General features: G+C 46.3%; 1 protein-coding gene across 1 annotated transcript in view; it reads left to right on the top strand.

Annotated features, from left to right (window-relative positions):
- The first annotated feature begins 111 nt into the window (after positions 1–111).
- Positions 112–19,096, top strand: part of FAM129A (family with sequence similarity 129 member A) — a 58,775-nt gene continuing 39,790 nt past the window's right edge. Inside the window, exon 1 of the mRNA XM_027665249.1 lies at positions 112–189. Within this exon, the coding sequence (XP_027521050.1) occupies positions 135–189 (55 nt within the window). The 5' untranslated portion in view covers positions 112–134. The remainder of the gene's footprint in view (positions 190–19,096) is intronic.

Genomic DNA, 19,096 nt, shown 5'->3' with positions numbered 1-19,096 from the left:
AGCAGCCCGGCGGGCGGGGCGGGGGCGGTCCCGCCGAGGGGGCGGTGCGGCCGGGCCGGGCCGGGCCGGGCGGGCGCTGCGGGGCCGCCGGTGCTGCCGCTCCGCTCCCGCTCCCGCTCCCGCTCCGCCGCACCATGGGCGGCTCTGCCTCCGCGCCGCTGGACGACAGCAAGTGCACCTACATCCGAGGTACGGGGGGCTCGGCGGGGCTGCGGGGCACTGCCGCCGGGAATGCCGCCGGGAATGCCGCCGGGAATGCCGCCGGGAGCGCTCCCGGGCATCCCCGCGCATCCCGCGCGCCGGGCAGCGCGCCGGGCACGGCGGGGTTTGCGCTGGATCCCAGAGGCCGGTGGAGTTTGGAGCGCTTCCTTAAGCGACGATGCGCTAAAAATTCCCGCGGAGGGACTGTAAATAGGCGGTAAAAACTTGAGGGAGCGTGGGAGCGATGCGGCTGAATCTGCCCGGGTGACAGCACATCCCGATCCCCCAGCGCCGGCGGCTCCCACGGCACCGGGGTCTGCCAGGGTAAATGAGATCCCGACCATACACTCTCAGGCACAGGGTGTGACTCTTGGGGTGTCCTGTGCGGGGCTGAGAGTTGGACTCCATGATCCTCGTGGGTCCCTTCCAACTCAGCATGTTCTGGAATTCTGTGATTCATATGGCCTGAAGTTTTGCCAAGCTTGCTTCGGGCGGTGGGAACACTGTAGGTGAGTATTTAGGTAAACTGTTCAGATTGTGTAAGGACATTCCTTTATCCCATTAAAACGTTAGGAAAGAGAAAACAAACAAAAAACCACTTTGAATTATGCTTATGGCTACTAAACTATGAAGGAAAAGAGCATAAATCGGTATTTTAGGGGGTATTTTTGTTACTTGAATAGTTAACTATGAAATACATCTTACTCTTGCCTGTCTACCTGTGCTGCTTATCGGTAAGGCGGCAGGTAGAGTATTTACAAAGCAAATTTTAAGGCTGGAGATTTACAAGTGAAGTAAAAGTTTGCATGAGAAAAGGACGCCCAGTTCCAGCACTTCATGTATTATGCATGTGGAGCCTGCAGAGTCCTCTCTGCTGTGGACTGGGAGATCAAATTCCGTGGATTCAGGCCCGAGGGTGACTCCTGGGTGGTGCCCGCAGCCCGGCTTGTCCTTGGATTCTGTTGCTCCGGGATTTTTTTGTGGTGTAGAGGGAGTGCAAATGTTGAACTGCTCCTCTGTCAGGACTCTTTTGAAATCACAGTGGGTCTTTCAAGAGATTCCCATAGTGGGAAAGATGTCCAGTTATTAAATGGTTTCCACCCAAAAAGCAGTCAGCAAAGCTACCGGCCTCACATGCAGAGATTTTTCTATGGTGCCCTCTCATTATTGTCATTTTTTCCTGTCTGGTTGAGGGTGGTTTTCAGTCCCATCAGAGCCATGAGGGTGCGATCCCCATGGATTTCTATTTTCCTTTACACTTATCCCTATGCTGCAGCCAAAGTTGCATTTCCATAGTTCAGCATTTCAAGTTTCTGGTCCCTGAGTTGTGAGTGCCTAGAAAGGCTGATGACTATTTACTGCAAAAAAATATCAGGAAATTCAGGAAGCTGGTTGGTTTCTTCACAGCTGTGCAAGAGGAAACCGTGCAGGTCCTTGCCCTGGACATCATCTAGAATCAGAACTGGGAGCTGGTGCTGGAGGGTTGGGAAATCCCTCCGTGTGAAGTGGGGCTGGGTGTGTGTCTCAAACTTCCCTCAGCTCTCAGGGAGGGGGCCTTTGCCACGCTGGGAGCTGGGCAGCTCTTCAGACACAGCTCTGGTTTGCCTGTCACATCTCTGCACAGGCAAGAGAGAAAGCCAAATCACTGTGGAAAAAGGAATGAAAGCACTGTGCTCATCCCCTGGCGTGTCTGCTGTTCTTACTGTAAGTGAGGATCCTCCACTCTAAGCTCCTGCTTGGAAAAATAATTAATGAGGCACTTTGTACAGAGACTGTCAGTGAATTAGCACTTCCAAGAAGGAAAAGGAATCAGGAAGAGCATCTTAAATCAAAACAGAGTGCAATGCAGCCAGCTCACCAGACCTACTGCTGATGCTGAGGCTGGAGTCTGTAAGACTCAGACCTTGCTTATCTGTCTGACACTCTTTGGGGTGATGTACGTGCAGAGTGAGCTGGGCTGAGCTCCCCTCGGTGGAACAGGAAGCAGGCTGAAGCAGTAAGGCTGTAGGTTGAATAAGCAGCACATTTTTCAACTGGCTTTGTAAAGCTTAGGTGTGTTTTTGTGGTGGGCTGGGAGCTTTTGGGTTCTTTTCCTCCAAAGATGATGCAGGGGTGTCCTCAGGAAAAAGAGAAGGGAGAGACCTGGTTTTTGTCAGCAGAGCTGTCAGTCCATAGTGCTCGGGAGGGGGATTGTGAGACAACAAGCCCAAGGATGTGCCTCACACACCCTACTCGGAGGCAGCAGCCAGCAACACTCTCCAGACTTTGTGCATTTTGGGGTGCTTGCTCAGACTGGCCCAAATAGCAGTAACCTCGAGACAGGAAATCCTGAGTGTTACTTCAAGTGAGAGTTTGGTCTAGTCCATGGGTTTTGTCCTGATGGTGTAATTGAATTTCTTGTTGCTCTAATGGTAATTTAATTTGCCTGGAATTAAATGTGTTGTAAAGCCTGGTAGCTCATTTAGACAACATTTAAGCCAAAACAAAGTGGAAATGAGATGCTGAGGGTTAAAGGGGTGGATGTCCTGTGCAGAGCCTCGAGCTGGACTCGATGATCCTTGTGGGTCTCCTCCAACTCAGGATATTCCATGATTCCATGATTCTGTGATACAGTACAGTTCTACAGGTTTTCTAAGTTCTAAGTCTTTGAGGGATGAGAGGAGAACCAAAGGAGGACAGGAACCATGTGATATGTAAAATGATGTTAAAATATGTAAACCCATTCAAATAGGTGTCTGTGTAAGCCATCAAGAGCCTGGCCCTCGGCAGGGGCACCCCCAGGGAGAGCCTGGGAGACACTTTGCTGGCTGTTGGTTCCCCGTGGGTAAGTTGGAGCCTTGTCAGACCAGTTGGAGAAATGAATCCCAGAGAAAATCACGAAGGCATCCTACGCAGCGTCTCTGTTACTGGAGCCAAAGGCTGTGATTTCCACCTAAAACTGCTTTCCACTTCTGTGCTCTTAAGGAAGAAATGGCAGGATTGAACCAGCCAAACTGCAAAGCATTGAGAGCTGGGGCAATATCTTGGGTAATATCATGACCTGAAAGTCAGTAAATATAACTATTGACTTGATGATGTGTGTTTCCTGCAGCAAATAGTGCCTGAGAAGAGAATATACGATGCCAATGTGTGATTTTTTTCAAGTGGTCTTTGCAGGGCGATACGTGTGAAGCTGTGCTTGGAATGGCAAGGGCAGGGATCATCCCTGTGAGGTCTGAATCAACTGCCTAAAGACTTATTTGGGGATGGAAATGCTTTGAAAAACAATTTTTATAGTCAGAAAATTAAGAAACTATATATATTTATATCTCACTTTGCAAGCCATCACAGCATATTTTGTCTTTTTTGAGTAGACACGAGTGAAAATTGGTCACTGTTGTGGGATGAAATTGTGAGTAAAATGTCAACGCTCGATATTTGTTACTCCTACCTGAAGGAAATCACTGTCACAGAACAATAATGGAAAAATGAGTCAGCAGGGACTCCTGTGAGCGCTGGGGACAGTTTGTGTCCACGGGGAGAAGGTGGGTGGAGCATATTTAGGGGAGAGTGTGAGGCCACATAGTGCCAGCAAGGAGGAGTGGGGCAGAAAGCCAGACCACATGCACTGCAGCATTACTGAAACCTTAGTTTCAAAGGTGTCTTCTGTGCTGTGCAGCATGAGCCTGTTTTTCTAACCATACCTATGGAAAAATACGTTTTTCCATTTATTTTAGGTCCATAAGATATTTTAAATATGCGCACATTGTAAGCAGTAAAATGATTTAAAGCCCTCTGAAATGAAAAGAAAATTTTATAGTAATTCCTTCAGGTTTTTGGACTGAGGTCTTGAAAACAAGGACTTGTGGGAGAGATAATCCTTCTTTGGAGGTGGTTTGGGGGACGACATGGGGATTATTCAGGATATGAGTGAACTGGAGTTTAAAACATGGCAAGAATAATTAGGAGACTGGGAGTTGGTCATGTGAAAAGAGTTTATTATAAAAATTCCTGCTTTCAGTTTGATGAGGCATGGGCTGAACATATGACGGGAGGTGTTCATTGGGTGAATTAGGCATCTAATGATGCCTAATAAGTGCTCCACCCAACAAGGAGTGGTCCAGGGTGGGAGAGGGGAGTTCCGGACTCGGGGTGCGCTCGTTAAATCGAGGGATAAGGTGGAATTGCCTGTTAAAGCAGCTTAGTGTGCTCTGAGAGACTGTACTGGAGGTTTCAACATTGCTGATGGAAAATTTGTGCTTTGGTTCTCTAATATTAGAAAAGGAACAGTCAAGGAAGTGGATCTGACAGCAGGCAGAAGGTGGAAATGCCCTAAAGTGTTGATGATCTTCCATTTCTGCCATGTCAGCAGCAGTAGGGGGGACCCAGCTCTGCCCCGTCACGTGCGGTGTGTTGGGAACAAATCTTTTTTAAATTTGGAGAAGTGGAGAGATTTCAAGCACCCAACACGAGTAATTTCATCAGGTGCATCTTCAAAAGAGTTCAGTGTACAGAAAATGGAACTTCCCTGAAGGTTATTTTTTATTAAAGGTGCTCAGTGTGCTTGACCGTATCCCATCCACCCATGGCTGCAAACATACAGCCATGCAGAGGATGAGGCTCTGTAGTCATTGTATTTTGATTCGTTTGTTTAAATGCAGTTTTTCTTTCTTCCTTCCCTTCATTTCCACCTCTTTCCTCACCCAGGCAGACAGGACAGTCCAGCCAAGGGGCACAGGGACAGCGCTGCGACCCTGCGGCACCCAGGGATGTACCCACTGGGTTTCCTCATTGTTTAGGGACATTCTTCCAAGCAGACTTTCCAGCTCTTCTTCTTCTCAGTCGGCAGTGAAAGCTGTTATTTAATGTCTGTAAGAAATTTCTTTCTAGCCATTTGTTTTGCCAGTGAATGTCAGTGTGGTATTAGTCAAGACAGGGGTATTTTTGTATGGTGATAAAACACTGTAGGTGTGTTCCTACAAGGTGCACCTTACTTGAAAAAGCAGAGAGAGTCAGGATAGTCTGTCATGTTTTAGAGACTGAAGAGGAGCCTGGTTTACCCTTTACTTGAACGACAAGATGAGGAAATGGGTTTGTGGCCTTACAGGAAAGCCTCTGAATAAACTCCATGGGTTGCATGGAGATAAGTCGCCCTGGCTCGGAGGGACATACCCCGAGTGCCTGACAGAGCTCTGCAGTGACATTCCCAGCCAGCGTTCACAGAACTGTGAGCAGGGGTGCTGGAGGATGGAAGAATGACTTGGAATTAATTGTGGAAAAGTTGGCCTTTTTCTGGACAGGCACTTGGGCCGGATGTTGGATTTTCTGCTTTCAAGTGTTGTGTATCCTTCTGGGTTTAATTTGGGGTGAGACTGCAAGTGTAACACTTTTGTCAAGTCTGGCTGCACTTACTGCCTTTGGTCTTAGCCTGTTACAAGCTGAGCTGTGCTGTGTTTGGGAAATCCTGGCTGTTTTCCACTGGTGAGTGTGGCTGCAGCATCACACAGAGCAGGAGTGCCCCTGGATCCCTGGAAGTGTCCAAGGCCAGGTTGGATGGGGCTTGGAGCAACCTGGGCTAGTGGAAGGTGTCCCTGTTCATGGCAGGGGGTGGAACAAGATGAGCTTTAAGGTCCATTCCAATCCAAACCTCTCCATGATTCTTTGAGTGTGCTGTCTCTCTGGACTTTCCCTTCGAGGCTGCTTTTCCTTTTCATGTTCTGAGGTTTATGGTAAGAGCTGATAGGATTTACCTGCAACTCCAAAAGTCTGTGGAAGAGGCAGAGTAGGATTTTCTTTTACAAACATGTATTGAATCCAGAATTCACGACAGTGCCATCCAGTCCAATCCAAACAGGCATAAATATCCACAGAATGAGTGAAGTAAAGCTCACAGGAAATTTGAAGTTCAATAAGTATATGAGATTCTATTCTATGCACCTTGCAAAGCTTCCAAGTTCTTGAAGACCTTAAGAAATGAGATTTTGAAGGAAAATCCTTTTGACTTTACTTGTTTTCTCGGAAGTTTTAGTGCTCAGAGAGGTTGTTGCTGTTGGAGCCAGTGGCACATTTTCATCCCATAGTTTTGATAAATTGTGCCAGCCTGTGCTGGAGTGGAGAGGCAGCTTCTCTTGGGTTTTTATAGTCTTTAATTCAGGGAGCTGGGCACTTTCTCTTAGGTTTCAACTGAATGCAAGCAAAAGGCATCTGGGGATGTGATTGATGGGAAAGTTATTTGCCACCCAACTTGAACAGAATTTACTGTCCTTGGTAACTTCCCAATTTCAGCTTCGGGAGATCAAGGCAGGATATACCTTCTCTGTTCAGCTTCCATTTCACATATAGTCCCATTTATTAACTTCTCTCAAAAGCACCACGAGCAATTTTGGAAGTTTACAGCCACGTCGTCTGGCAACAGGCACAACCAAGAATTTCCCTGATCAAAGCAGGAGGAGATTTTGTACTTCACTTTGTCAGTTGTCTGGGATCACATCCCATTTACCTTTTGGAAATGGCTTGAGGTTTTCCTAAACCCAGAAATCCCAGTTACCCATTTTGTGTCCCAGCTTTGCCTTCTACCAGAGCATGTGGGAAGTTGGGTTATTCTCCCTACCTGTTCAGCAGGATCATCTCAAACTCCCTTAAACCAAAGCAAACTCTACACAAGAACTACCCTTAAAGATGATGTGCTGCATCACTGGGTTTGAAAACCAAAAGGTGGCCTCTTTCTGCTAAAGAAAGTCTTTTTTTGGGTAGTGTGAGGGAAGGGAAACCACCAGCAGTAGGGGAAGATGTGGCATTTTTCATGGTTTTCTGCTGTTTCTGTAGAAGAAACTACGTATAACGTTGACTTGGGCACAAGTGTCAGTGCAAAGAGCTTCTTCTCAATAGGAAAAGTGAGAAATAGGCTCATCTTTGCAAAAAATTCTGTAGTTGAGAGGCACGCTGTACGTGTGGAGCCTGCTGCACTTTTGTACTTGATATTTTCCAAAATCTTGAAGACTGATTGTTCTTCAATTACTGCAGCTTGGCCACAAATTATAAGACAATCTTTGCATCTGATAGAGATTTTATGGATATTAAGGGGAGAAGAAGCAAGCACTGAGGTGATGAAAGCAGCTTTGGTGGTGGTGCCTTTGGGCAGTGGCAGCTGCAAAGCCAGTGTCTAGGTGGGGAAGGATGGTATCCTTAAGGAATGGGCTTTTAAAGTAGAGCTTTTCCCTTTGCATGGAATAAACAAGCTCTTCACACTCACAGAACAATTCAAAGTGTTTCCAGTTTTGGAACATGCATGCAGGCATTTTCCTTTCTTTTGTGGTTAAAGGACAGTAATGAAACGAGGCCAACTCTTAGATCAAAGCAAGATTAAAGCTCATGCAAATGGCTCAAACTTGTGTGAAGAAAGGGTTTGCCTGCTTGGGTCTCCTAAAAACTTTATCCTGTATCTTTTTATTAGTCTTACACATAAAAAAAGTTTGCTGGCGATTCTGTACTGACGCTTATCTTGGTATGTGTAGGCTAAGATTTTGGTGAATTAGTTTCTCCAGGTATTTAATTAAGTGTTAATTCTTGAAATAATAAGCCTTTAATCTTCATGCATCTGTGAGGAGTTAACAGGTCTGACACGAGCAGTTGCTCTTACACTTTGGGAAGTACTGAAGCTTTAAGCCTGAATATGGAGGTCATCTCAGTGTTACTGTTATTTAGTTATTGAATCTTTTTTATTGCATTTTTTTTTAAAGCTAAGTAGCAGGAAGTAGAAAACAAAAGCGACGCTGACTCTTGGGTTGTTCTGGTTAGATGAGCAAGAAGTTAAAAGCAATATAGTTTTCAAAAGCATGTAGATTGTTTTTGTATGTTGAAATTCCTCTAGGAAAGAAATGAAATCAGGAATTTATTTTCCAAATAAATTTTCTAGTGCAGAAGCACTGATTAAAAATAACTTTTTGATGTTGATGGTGGTGAGGTCGAATATCCTGTGCTGCTGTGCCCTGAGCAGTGTGGTTCCTGAGGAGTGGGCAGATGCTGCAGAGGGTGACACCCATGTTGTGGGTGACATGTTCAGCGTTTCTGTGCAGTCCCTGTTCAGGGCCCGACCAGCCAAGTGTGTCCCAGGCAGTTTTTTGGGATGTGGATGGGGGGAGGCACCACATCAGTGATGGCAGCACGGCCGCGGCGGTTGGTACGTGTGTGCTGCAGGTGTGTGGTCATGCTCTGGCATCTCAGAGGGTGCTGTGCCAGCCCTGTAGGTCAGAGCAGAGCAGCGTGTGCTCCTTTGGGATTCCTCAAAGCACGCCTGGCACTGCAGTGCCCAAGGCTGGGCCGGCTGCAGTGATGGCTGCAGTGATGGGTGCAGTGATCCCGCTGCTCCGTGCAGAACAGCAGCAGGTTTCTGGCTTGCTCCCTGCTTCCAGTGTGTTCCCAGGAGCAAGCCATGGTCTGTCCTTCAGAATAAATTCTGCTTTTAGGATTTATGCAAAGTGAACGTGTCAGCTGATCTTCAGGTTGTTTTTTCTTCTGCTGGCACAGTGAACGTGGTGCCTCCTCCCCGTTACCGGTTTCTTCCGAGAAAAGCCACCCACGTCAGTGCCTGGGGTGTTCGTGGGCTCTCCACTGACACCATCTGCACTGGTGAAGCCTTTTCAAATCATAGTGGACTTGTAAGGAGATCACTGGTGTTGGTGTAAGACAATCCATTCATAGCTCCCAAAAATGCTGCTGTTTTTCCGGGTCCTTTGTGCTTCCAACAGGCAACACACAGAAAAGGTCATTTAGGCCTGAATTTCACATTGATTGTTGTCTGGTGGACGTGTTGGTCCTCACAAAGGCTGTTCATGGTACAAACAGGGTAAAGCAGTCCTTGTGCTTGGTTGTTTACTGTTTAAGCAGGAAAAACATGCAAAGATAAAGCCAAGGTCCAGAGAAACAAAGGCACGGGACCAGGTTGTGGCAGGCCCAGGAGAAGCAGCGTGTGCCAAAGCTCTGCAGCAGCTCCAGCTGTGCCAATGGGTCCCAGCCAGGAACACTTAATGAATGAGGGACGTGCCAGGGGCCAGCTGGACCTTCAAGCACTCGTGATCACAGAGTCATAGAATCACAGAGCATTTGGGGTTGAAAGGGACCTTAAAGCCCATCCAGTGCCACCCCTGGCCATGGGCAGGGACTCCTTCCACTAGCCCAGGTCGCTCCTGGCCTTGGACACTTCCAGGGATGGGGCAGCCACAGCCTCTCTGGGAAACCTCTTCTACTGCTTCACTACTGTCTGAGTCAAGAATTTCTTCCTAACATGGGATCTAACTCTGCCCTCTGTCAGTTCAAAGCTGATCCCCCTTGTCCTGTCACTATCTGCCCTCTCCTGCCTTTTTATAGGCCCCCTTAACATAGTGAAAGGCTGCCATAAAGTTTCCCTGAAGCCTTTTCTTCTCCAGCCTGAACAATCCTAGCTCTCTCAGCCTGTCACTAAATGCTTTCACATCCAACCTTAGAAAAAGAGTGCCTACAACTTCTTTATATTACAAAAACATCTGGGATTTCCCCTGAAGGTTTATGTTCCAGGTGAGGGGAGCTGCAGGTTTTGAGGGGCTCAAAAGCTGTCTCTGTCCGTGCACACCAGATGCCTTCTCACTTCCTGGGATGGCCCAGTCACTGGAGTAATGCCTCCCTGAATTTACTACTGGTTTTCAGTTCTGTGTGCTTGGGATTCCAGCTAAAAACATCATCCTCATGGGCCATATGTGGAATCCTGCTGCCTGCCAAGGAGCTTTTCATTGCTCTTTTCAGAGATATACAGGTATTGTTGCTTCAGACTTACAAAAGATGCCACCACCATCCCACCCCTTGGCATCCATCTTACCCCTCTCCTTCAGCCCCTCTCATCTCTTGTCTCAGGAAGGGGTTTTTAAAGCTTCACGTGATGTTTCCTTCCTCTGCATGAAACCCCAGTGGCTGTTTGTGCCAGGATTCTCTGCAGGGCTTTGTCTTGACGTTGGTAACTGAAGACCTGATTCTTGAAGCAGTGTTGGGGATGTTAAACACCTTGGGTGAGTGTTGCCTAAAGGCCAGCTGGCTTTTATAGGACATGATATAGAGAACCCTTCTGTATTTTCACTTGATAGTCCACGTATTGGGGTGGTCACAAAAGTAGAGGAAAGGCAAGCTTCCATCATCCCCAGGCAAAGATTTAATGGCAAGGTCTGTGCAAAAGAAAGGAAAAAAGGTTTTTTTGCTCTTTAGGGTTATTCTGTAAAGCAATATCACTATAATTTAGTCTGCCAGACACTTTCCACTGTTTGCAGTTGCAGATGAGGCTTTGCCAGCCTTCAGCTGTCCAGACTGAAGTTTCCATGCTGAGTGTCTGCCTCAAGTTGCTGTTTTGAGAAAACTGCAGCTAAAATGGATGAGCTCTTTTCCTTTTTTTTTTTTTTTTTTTTTTGTGAATTAGGCTAAAGAAAACATGTTTTTCCTCTCTTTGAATGATCGGTTGAGCAGCTCAGGTGTATCCTGCAAGAGCAGGGAAGGGGTTGGGGGCCATGGAGTTGGAATAAGGGAAACTGGAGGTGAGCGGGAATGGTTTCTAAGTGCTGCCCACGTTCACCTGCTGAACTAAACCTTGTTGTGTCCATGTTTGCCCTCCGTGCAGGCTAGAAAATAGCTGCAAAGCCCACAGCTACCAGCTGCTGTTCACCAAGCAAACACAACTTTGTACCCTGTAAGTTTATGTGTGAGCTGAGAAGGTTCATGGATCTGGAGCCCTGAACTCATCACCGGTGTCTCCACGAGGTTGGAAAGGCAGCTCTTAGGTGTATTTTCTGTTGGCTTCATTCAGTAGGAAGCCCCAGATTTGTTGTTTGGGATTTTTTCTTTCCTTCTGAGACTTCCTGTGCACCTGCCAAGCTACAAAGCGCCGTGCAGGCACCACTCAGCTGATCTTCCTGCTGAGATACTGGGAGAGGTGCTGGTGTTTGCTTTCATGCATGAGGACTTAGGGCTGTTAATCTGCGGCTTGACAAACCTAGTGCTTAATTTTTCAGGGAACTGGCCGTTTTAGTGCTCTCCCCAACTTTCCAGGGGGCTCTGGCAGTGCTCAGTTGTGTCTGCAGGCACTCAGCACTTCTGTACGTCGGAAAAGAAGGTGGCAGGAGCCATCTGGGAGCTTCTGCCGTGAGTGACACACATTTTACCCAGCTTCATATTTTGGAGCAGACACAGAGACTGGATCTGGTTCTTTGGAGTGGTATTTACCTGCTTTTAAATATAAATCAAGTCTGTACTACTTCCAACTCACTGTGCCAGAAACTTTGAAAAGAAGTTGAAGATGATATTTTTAGGTGTGATTGTAAAAAAACCGTAGTTTTAACCACAGGTGCTTGTGCTCCATCAGTCTTTGCTCTGAGCCCAGGAAGCAGCAGCAAAACTACTGAAGCCAGGAGTGTTTGGGGTTAGTGACGGTTTGTGAGCGTGGCTGGAGAGGGTGTCCGGATGCCAGGGTTGCATTTGATGTGTCTGCGAGGAGGAGCCCCATCATCTTCCAGATTGCCAGCTGATCTAAGCTGATGGTGGGATTTGTGGTGCTTTTGGAAGAGAAAAGATCAGAGTCATAGAACGGCGTGTGTGGGACAGGACCTTACAGCTCATCCAGTGCCACCCCCTGCCGTGGGCAGGGACACCTTGGGCTATCCCAGGCCATCCAGCCTGGCCTTGGACACTTGCGCTTGAACAAAGCTGTCCTTTGGACAGGACAAGAGGAAATGGCCTCGAGCTGCGCCAGGGGAGGGTCAGGTTGGACATCAGGGAAAGAAAGGGTGGTCAGGCCTTGGCAGGGGCTGCCCAGGGAGGTTTGGAGTCCCCATCCCTGGAGGTGTCCAAGGATGTGGCACTCAGTGCTTTGGGCTGGGGGACAAGGTGAGCATCAGGCACAGGGTGGGCTCAATGATTTTGGAGACCTTTTCCAACTGAGTCGATGGTTCTGTGATGTCCTGCCAAACCAAAGGTAAGCTGTGGGGAGGGAGACTGCCCAGAACAAACCCAAGGCTCCATCTGGTGTGAAACGCTCCCGAAATCTGTGACAAAAGAAGCTTCTGTAGAAGACTTTGGAGGTTGGGCATTGAGGGCTTGATGTGTTCCCAATAATCCCTTGGGAGCTGTGGCCAAGTCGTGGTGACTAATCCTAAACTGAAGCAGCACTGGGGTTTGTTGGGGGAAGAAGCAGAGTTCAAAGTGAATGAAGGAGGAAGGCCCCCATCTCAGTTTATCACCAACTTCCCTCAAGTTTGGAAAAAACATGAAGCTGCTCAGCACATGTTGTGCCAGAAAGGGGGTGACTAAAGCTGATACCACACCAAGAGACAAGGGGGTTACCAACGTAAACAAACATCCAAACCCAGTGTGTTGGTAGGAGCAGAAAACCCTCCGTGGTAATCTGGAGCAAGAGCTTGTGGTTTGTGGTTGCTCATCTTGCCACATGGCTTTTCCTTCGCGTGCCTTAAATACCCCGGCAGCAGGAAGTGTGGTCAACTGAAAGGTTGCTGTGCTCTTTCCTGTAACACTTGGCCTTGGCAGGTGTTACTTTTGTGACCATAAACCAACTTCACACTTAGGGGGTGCTCCTGAACCTGGCTCTCGCTGGGCGTCGGGGCTGAACGGTGCAGGTGAGCACTGCCTGGGGTTTATTGTTACCACCCGCAAAAGACTATTTTGAAATAAAACCCAGCCTCTCTGATGGCTCAGGGTCTGGAGTTCTGCTGTTGGAAGGGATTGAGTGGGTTTCTAAGAGGCTGACCCAGAGTGCAGCTGAGTTTGGGGCTGGTTGCACAGAACGTGGGGTTTCTGCGGCCGTTATGTGCAGGCTGAACCGGTGCCAGGGCTGTGAGTGTGCACAGCCTTGGGAGGATGTGAAAGCTGTATTTCAGATGGGGCCCATCTCTCTATTCATAGTTTTAACTTCTTTTTGGATGATGAGAATGGAGACATCTGTAAAAAGTAATAAGTCCCCTTTCCTTCCAGAATCAGGCTATTAGTTTTCCAGCTGTTGGCTAAGACAGGTTTTCCTGTTGGAATAGCTTTTGTCTGATGTAAGTCTAAAACAATATGGCTATGGTAACTGAAAATATTTCTTTGTCAATTCTAGTTGTAAATCCAAGTGTTTCTATTCATTGTTGCTTCTCAAAGCAGCTGTTGGATTCTGAAAACCTTATGGAGTCTTCCAGTGAAGTGCACACTGCTGATAAAATGCAGTTTTGCCTGTATTCTGCATTTTCTTTACCATACTGTGTGGCTCTTTTTCTTTTATCCTCACAGTGAAGTCTCACAATTCTGGAACATGCTCTTGCTTTCCTTCAGAAGTCCCATTGTCTTGAATAATGCAAAGACAAACCCATAACGTTCATTCACGTGGTTCTGGGTTGCAACCACAATAATATGGACTGTACTGTCAGCTGATGCCATTCTGTATTCATAAAACATGCTTGGGATCTTTTTTAAGTTCTGCAGAGTTTAAAGATGAGCTTATTAGGCGTCTCTCTGATGTGTAATTATTCCAGACTGAACAATATGTTAATCAGAAGATATGCAATTTATATACAGTAGACAAGCAAAGAGTGTATGTATAAAAAAGGGGGTTTCCAGAGCAGATTTGCAAGAAAACTCGGTCTAATGCATTTAAGAGACGTTTATTTTTATTTAAATAACTTTTTTTAAACAGCACAACACATTTGCTGGCTAGTGAAGCAGCTTTACTTCTGTATCTTATCTGTTTCTTGACTGTAATTCTGTGTTTTCTTTCAGTTTTGAGATACAGTATTTTACAAATTAGAGGAACCCTCGGAAATCAAGAGTTTAAAAAGCATGTCAGGGTATCTGCTCAATCTGGAAGCCAGGGCTGCACTGTCTCCTCTGACTTTCTTTCCATTGCTCTCTACTTGTCATTCTTGAATGAGATAAGATCTGATGCTTCCGTGTTTTCCTCGCAGCACGTTCTTCTGAAGCACACCAAGCAGATATTTTTAATACATTCACACAAAACCGGTAATGGTTAGAATTTCTGTTAGCATTCAGACTTTCAGCTTGGCTTCAGAGGTGCTGAGCACCCACCTGGCACTGGGGGTTGGCCTCCAGCAGTTCTACAGACACGAGCAGTTGCCTCACACCGGTGGCAGCAAACGTAATTTTCAGGAGTGCCTTGGAATCTTCAGTGTGTGCTGTCCTCTTAGTGCCAGAGGCACTTCTGAAAGGGAAATAACTACAACACAAGGACATAACCCTCATTACTGGTTCTGAAGAGGTTGTAAGGAGACGGTCATCTCCTGGACTGTGGGGTCTGTGGCTCCTGGTCCCTCAGAGGACATGCCTGCAAGCAGAACTGGAAAGCTGGGGTTAAAGACGAGGCCTGGGTTTTGTTGTCCTGACCTCAGAATTTTTGAGACTTGCAAAGAAAAAGCTGTGACTCCATGTAGACCCAAACTTTTGGAGCCAGAAGGTTCAACTTGGCTGATTTGTTTTTGTAGGCTTGGTCCATCTCTACTAATAGAGCTCAGAGTAGAGCAGAGACCATAAGATGCTCTTTTTCAACACTGTCTCTCCAAGGTTTTTCACTGAACATTAAAAACGACCCATGAATTCTACTGGTGGTGTTGGTGTTTTCAGAATTGCTGGCCTGTTCTGGTTCTATCATCCTTTTCACTGCTCTGCTTTTTCATTAACCAAGAGCCTGACAGTTTGCGTGAAGCTGCTGGGTTTATGCAAAACCTGTGGTGAAACTGTTGGTGAAACTGTTGGCTCAGAGATGCTTGAAAGGGTAAATAGCAAAGAAGTAGTGTCCCAGGGTACCAAAAAGTTTTGCTATTGCCTGAGTAGCACATGGCCTAAGTAGCATCTCATTGGAAGAGATGCACTGTGTATGTATAGCAAAGGTCCTTCGGAGTAGTAACGGGTAGAAAAGTCTCTGAAAGGTTATTGTGGATTCAAAAGCTCTTGAGGGTATTTTGAAGCTACACTGGATGCTGTTAGGTGGGAAAATATTTTGTAGAAATTCTGGGCTCATGCCTCATTTCAGCAGGCTGGTGAAGTCCATCAGCCCAAGTGAAGATAGAAGATGGATTTGTGTGGTTTTCCCTGCGCTTATTTCTCAGAAAGCCACAGGCTGACTTTGAGCCACCCTCAAAGAATGCAAACATGGCTAAAGATTGCAGCTGTAGTGAGGAAATGCAGACAGCCTTTGGAGGGATTCAGGTTTGGATGCGACTCCAAATGAGCTTTGCTGTGTTAAGGGCAGGACGTGGATATTGGACACTTCCATGGCCTCATGGCAAAGTTTTGCAGAGCAGCCCTGCAGAGGCTGCAGCAAAACCCAGAAATCTCGTACACTCTGCTTTAACCTCTGCTCTAAGAGCCCTGAGTAGGCAGGAGCTAAATATGTTTAAAGTTGCATTATTAGTGATTACTTCTGCATTCACAAAATGAAAATGTAATCCCATAGACATCAATTTGCCAGATAAAACTCCTGTCACACAAAAGCTGTTTTGTTTTATTCCTGTCAGCTCTTGCACGTTGCATTCTTAGGGCTGGCTTGTTCTTGGTGCATTTTGCAAAACCCAGAGAGATGAAGAATTTAAGTTTTAATATGAACAAACAAAGCAGAGGACTATATTCTTCTCCAGAAAGAGAGGATATATCAGTGTCCACATCAACAGGAACTCAAATTGGATTGAGGGAAAGACCTTTACAGAGACCCGTGATGGAAGAGCTGAGACTTACAAAACCAGAGCTCCATAACCAATCATACAGAGGCAAGAGTGATGAAAGTAAACTGTTAAATGCACTGATTAAAGAATTGTCCCCATGGACATAAAACTGAGCCTTAAATATCTCCTGGTTAGGTGTGTTGTCACAAGTCAAGGTGGACAATCAAGTCGTTTTGGTCTGTCTATTCACTGAGGCCCTGCTGAAGACCTTGAGAGGCACAGGGTTGTTGGGAACCTGCAGGAGAGCTCTCACCAACCCATTTCCAAAGAAATTCTCAGGAACCAATTTCTTCTTCTTAATAACAACCTGCCCAGCTGCTTTCCTGAGCCCAGGAGCTCACGTGGCTCTGCTGTACAAACACAGCGCTGGAAGAAGGTGCTTTTGATTTGGGTTTCTCCTTTCAAGTCGTGTCATGTTGTCACAAGCCCTTCTGAACATGAAAGATAAATGGAGTAAGGAAATGAGGCAACCTATCTTCTTTTTTTTTTCTTAATAAAAAGGAAGGAGCACTGAAACGTTGAGGCGGAAGAGCCGAGCGGCCGAGGAGCCTCAAACACAGGTTTAGTGAGAGGGACAATGACCGAGCGCTGCTTCTTCCCGGGAAGTCTTCTCAGAAATGGAGCAAACACACAGCAGCACTAACCCTATTGTCTGCCCAGTGGTGCTTTCATGAGCACTGAGGAACTGAAACTCGTCCAGGCAGAAGGAGGATAACGTGCAGCCCTTGGCAGAGTGACAAGTGGCTGGATGTAACCCCTCGGGATCACAGAGCGGGATTGCGCTGGCTGGGAGTGGAGCTTGGTGAATCCAGCTCCATGGAGGGAAGGAGGCGACTGGGAGGCTCCACCTGCAGAGCTGTGTGTCACCCCTTCCCCTGGCAGCAGGGCACACTGGGGCTGGGCCTGCAGGCAAACACTCACTGGGGCTTCGGCCTTTCTCTGAATTAGGGGTTAAAAACAGAAGTCTGAGAAAGAAAATAAATGATTTTGTTGGAACAACGTGCTGGAACAAAGAGACCCAAAACCCTCAGGAGTGACTGTAAGATAAAGGTCTTCCTTTGTATGTGTCCTCTGTGCCATTTACATCAAATTATTTCTGAGCACAGTTCTTCTTTTTCCCTTTTTCCTTAAATTCCTCTAACCTATGACCTTGTGACCTGGGGGTGTTTCTTGTGCCTTTAGTGATGTGGATTGCTGGCACTGGTGGGTTGTAGGAGAGCAGACATGGGGAATGCAAAGATAATCCTTCATCTTTGATACTGCTGAAGCTGCACAAAGTTAGGGGTTTTTTTGATTTTTACTTGACCCCTTTTCAGGGTAAAATTTCTGGAATTATTCTAGATTTGCTAGCAGAAAGTATATTTCTATTAGTCAGGTACCAACTTTAACCCAGAAGAATCAAAAGCAGAAACTCTGCCGAGTAAGGAATGATTAATTAACAGGTCCTTTAGCTTTTGGGGAAAAAAAAAACAACCCCCCAAAAATGTTCAAATCACTTCATTTCCTTCTGTAAAAGAAGTGCTTTGGAAGTACTGGCATCTTGATTATGGCCTTACTCAACTTTGGATGGGAGAAAAGAGGGAAAAGAAGGCCACTGGCAGGTGGCCATTGCCGTGTTGAGAGGTCCCAGTCGTGCCAAACCTGCTTTGAAGTAGGAGGTGGTGGATGAGCTGGTACCACTTCGTGGTGTTCCTCCACTACCTTGAGTTCCAAAGCTGACCTGTTTCATCACAGAGCTGTAGTTTCTCTTTCCCATCCATAATATGCACAATAAAACAGACTTTTTTTTTTTGGTTGTTTTACACAGGATTGGGTGAGCAGATTTATGTCATAATTACACACTTGTCTTCTAAGCTCTTTACCTTAATTGATGCTTTTTAGCAACCGTGTGAAGAAACCTCCCCCACAGGATGAGGCACCGTCTCCTGTCTCTTCTGCAGAACTAAAACCCCAGTGAACAGTGTGGTTCTTCTGGGAAACATTATCATCCATGGAGCAGTAGAGAAGGGTTTGTTTCTAAGAGGAGAGACTTTCAGTTGCATTAGTATAGACCCTTTAATGCTTGGCAGGATTTCCTGCAGAGTGTGAATGCGATCCTTTTTTAATCCACTCATTTCTAAAGATTTAGCAAATGTGTTTAAGGATATAATCTTATTTTTTCCGAATGTGAGAGCAGACTATCAGCAGGGAGAAATTGTCTTGGTGGAAGATTAACCACAGCGTAGTGCTGTGGAGCATTTTTGTCTTGCAGGTTGTGTCAGCCTTGAACAATTCCTCCTGTGGCATCTTTATGGCCAGCACAGTCCATGTGGCATCAGGAAGTGATCCCTTTGTGTCACCATGGGATGCCTTGTAACAACAAAATATATGTGAGGTTAAGGAGATTTTGAAATGATGCTTCACTCAAACTTTTAAGTTTTTTAAAGCAAGTCCTCCCATCCTCTCCCCAGGGTTTTGCTGTGACAACAGTTAAATTTTCTTGCAGTCATATTCCAGTATTATAACATGGAATTAGTGAGAGCCTGAAATAGTGCATAAAAATGCACTGTGAAGGAAATATGATTCCATTTTAGTTGGGCAAGCTCAGTGTAAACTGGGAGGTGGGGTAAAAAAATTCCTTGGAGTGTGAGCTGCATTTTACATATTCCTCTTCCTGTAATACAAAGTTTTATTAGAAGCTTAATATTACATATATATGTGTGTATATATATATATGCATATATATATATATAAATATTCCCTTTTAAAAGAGGGGGAAGAGGAATAAAATTGATTCTTGGCTTTTACAAAGAGTTGGCTCTTTGTCCCCCTCCAAACACCCTTCCACAGCTGCTGCCCTGCGGAGAACCAGGGCGAGGTGGTGTTGGCACGAGCCAAGAAAAACAGATTAGATTGGAAAATGGCCCCAGCTGGCACACCTGGGACATGGGTATGGCCTTGGGCTTCAAACATCTGAATGGTGCCAGTTGTTTGGGTTCAAATCTGTGTATTTCCCCACTTGGTGTTTCGGGGTTCAGAGCACCAAGGGGGAGCTGGGAGGCTGAAAGGATTTTCTGGGATAAAATGAAGTGACGTGGTTGTGGTCTTGGAAAGCCATCAAAATAAACATCCATGCTTTGAGACCTCTGTTCACCTTAGTTCAGAGATGAATCTTGAGTTTACCCTTGCTTTGCACAGAAAAT

This window comes from Corapipo altera, unplaced genomic scaffold, assembly GCF_003945725.1.
Source record: "Corapipo altera isolate COAL_440 unplaced genomic scaffold, ASM394572v1 316, whole genome shotgun sequence".
Taxonomy (NCBI): Eukaryota; Metazoa; Chordata; class Aves; order Passeriformes; family Pipridae; genus Corapipo; species Corapipo altera.
This window is presented reverse-complemented; position numbering and strand designations above follow the sequence as displayed.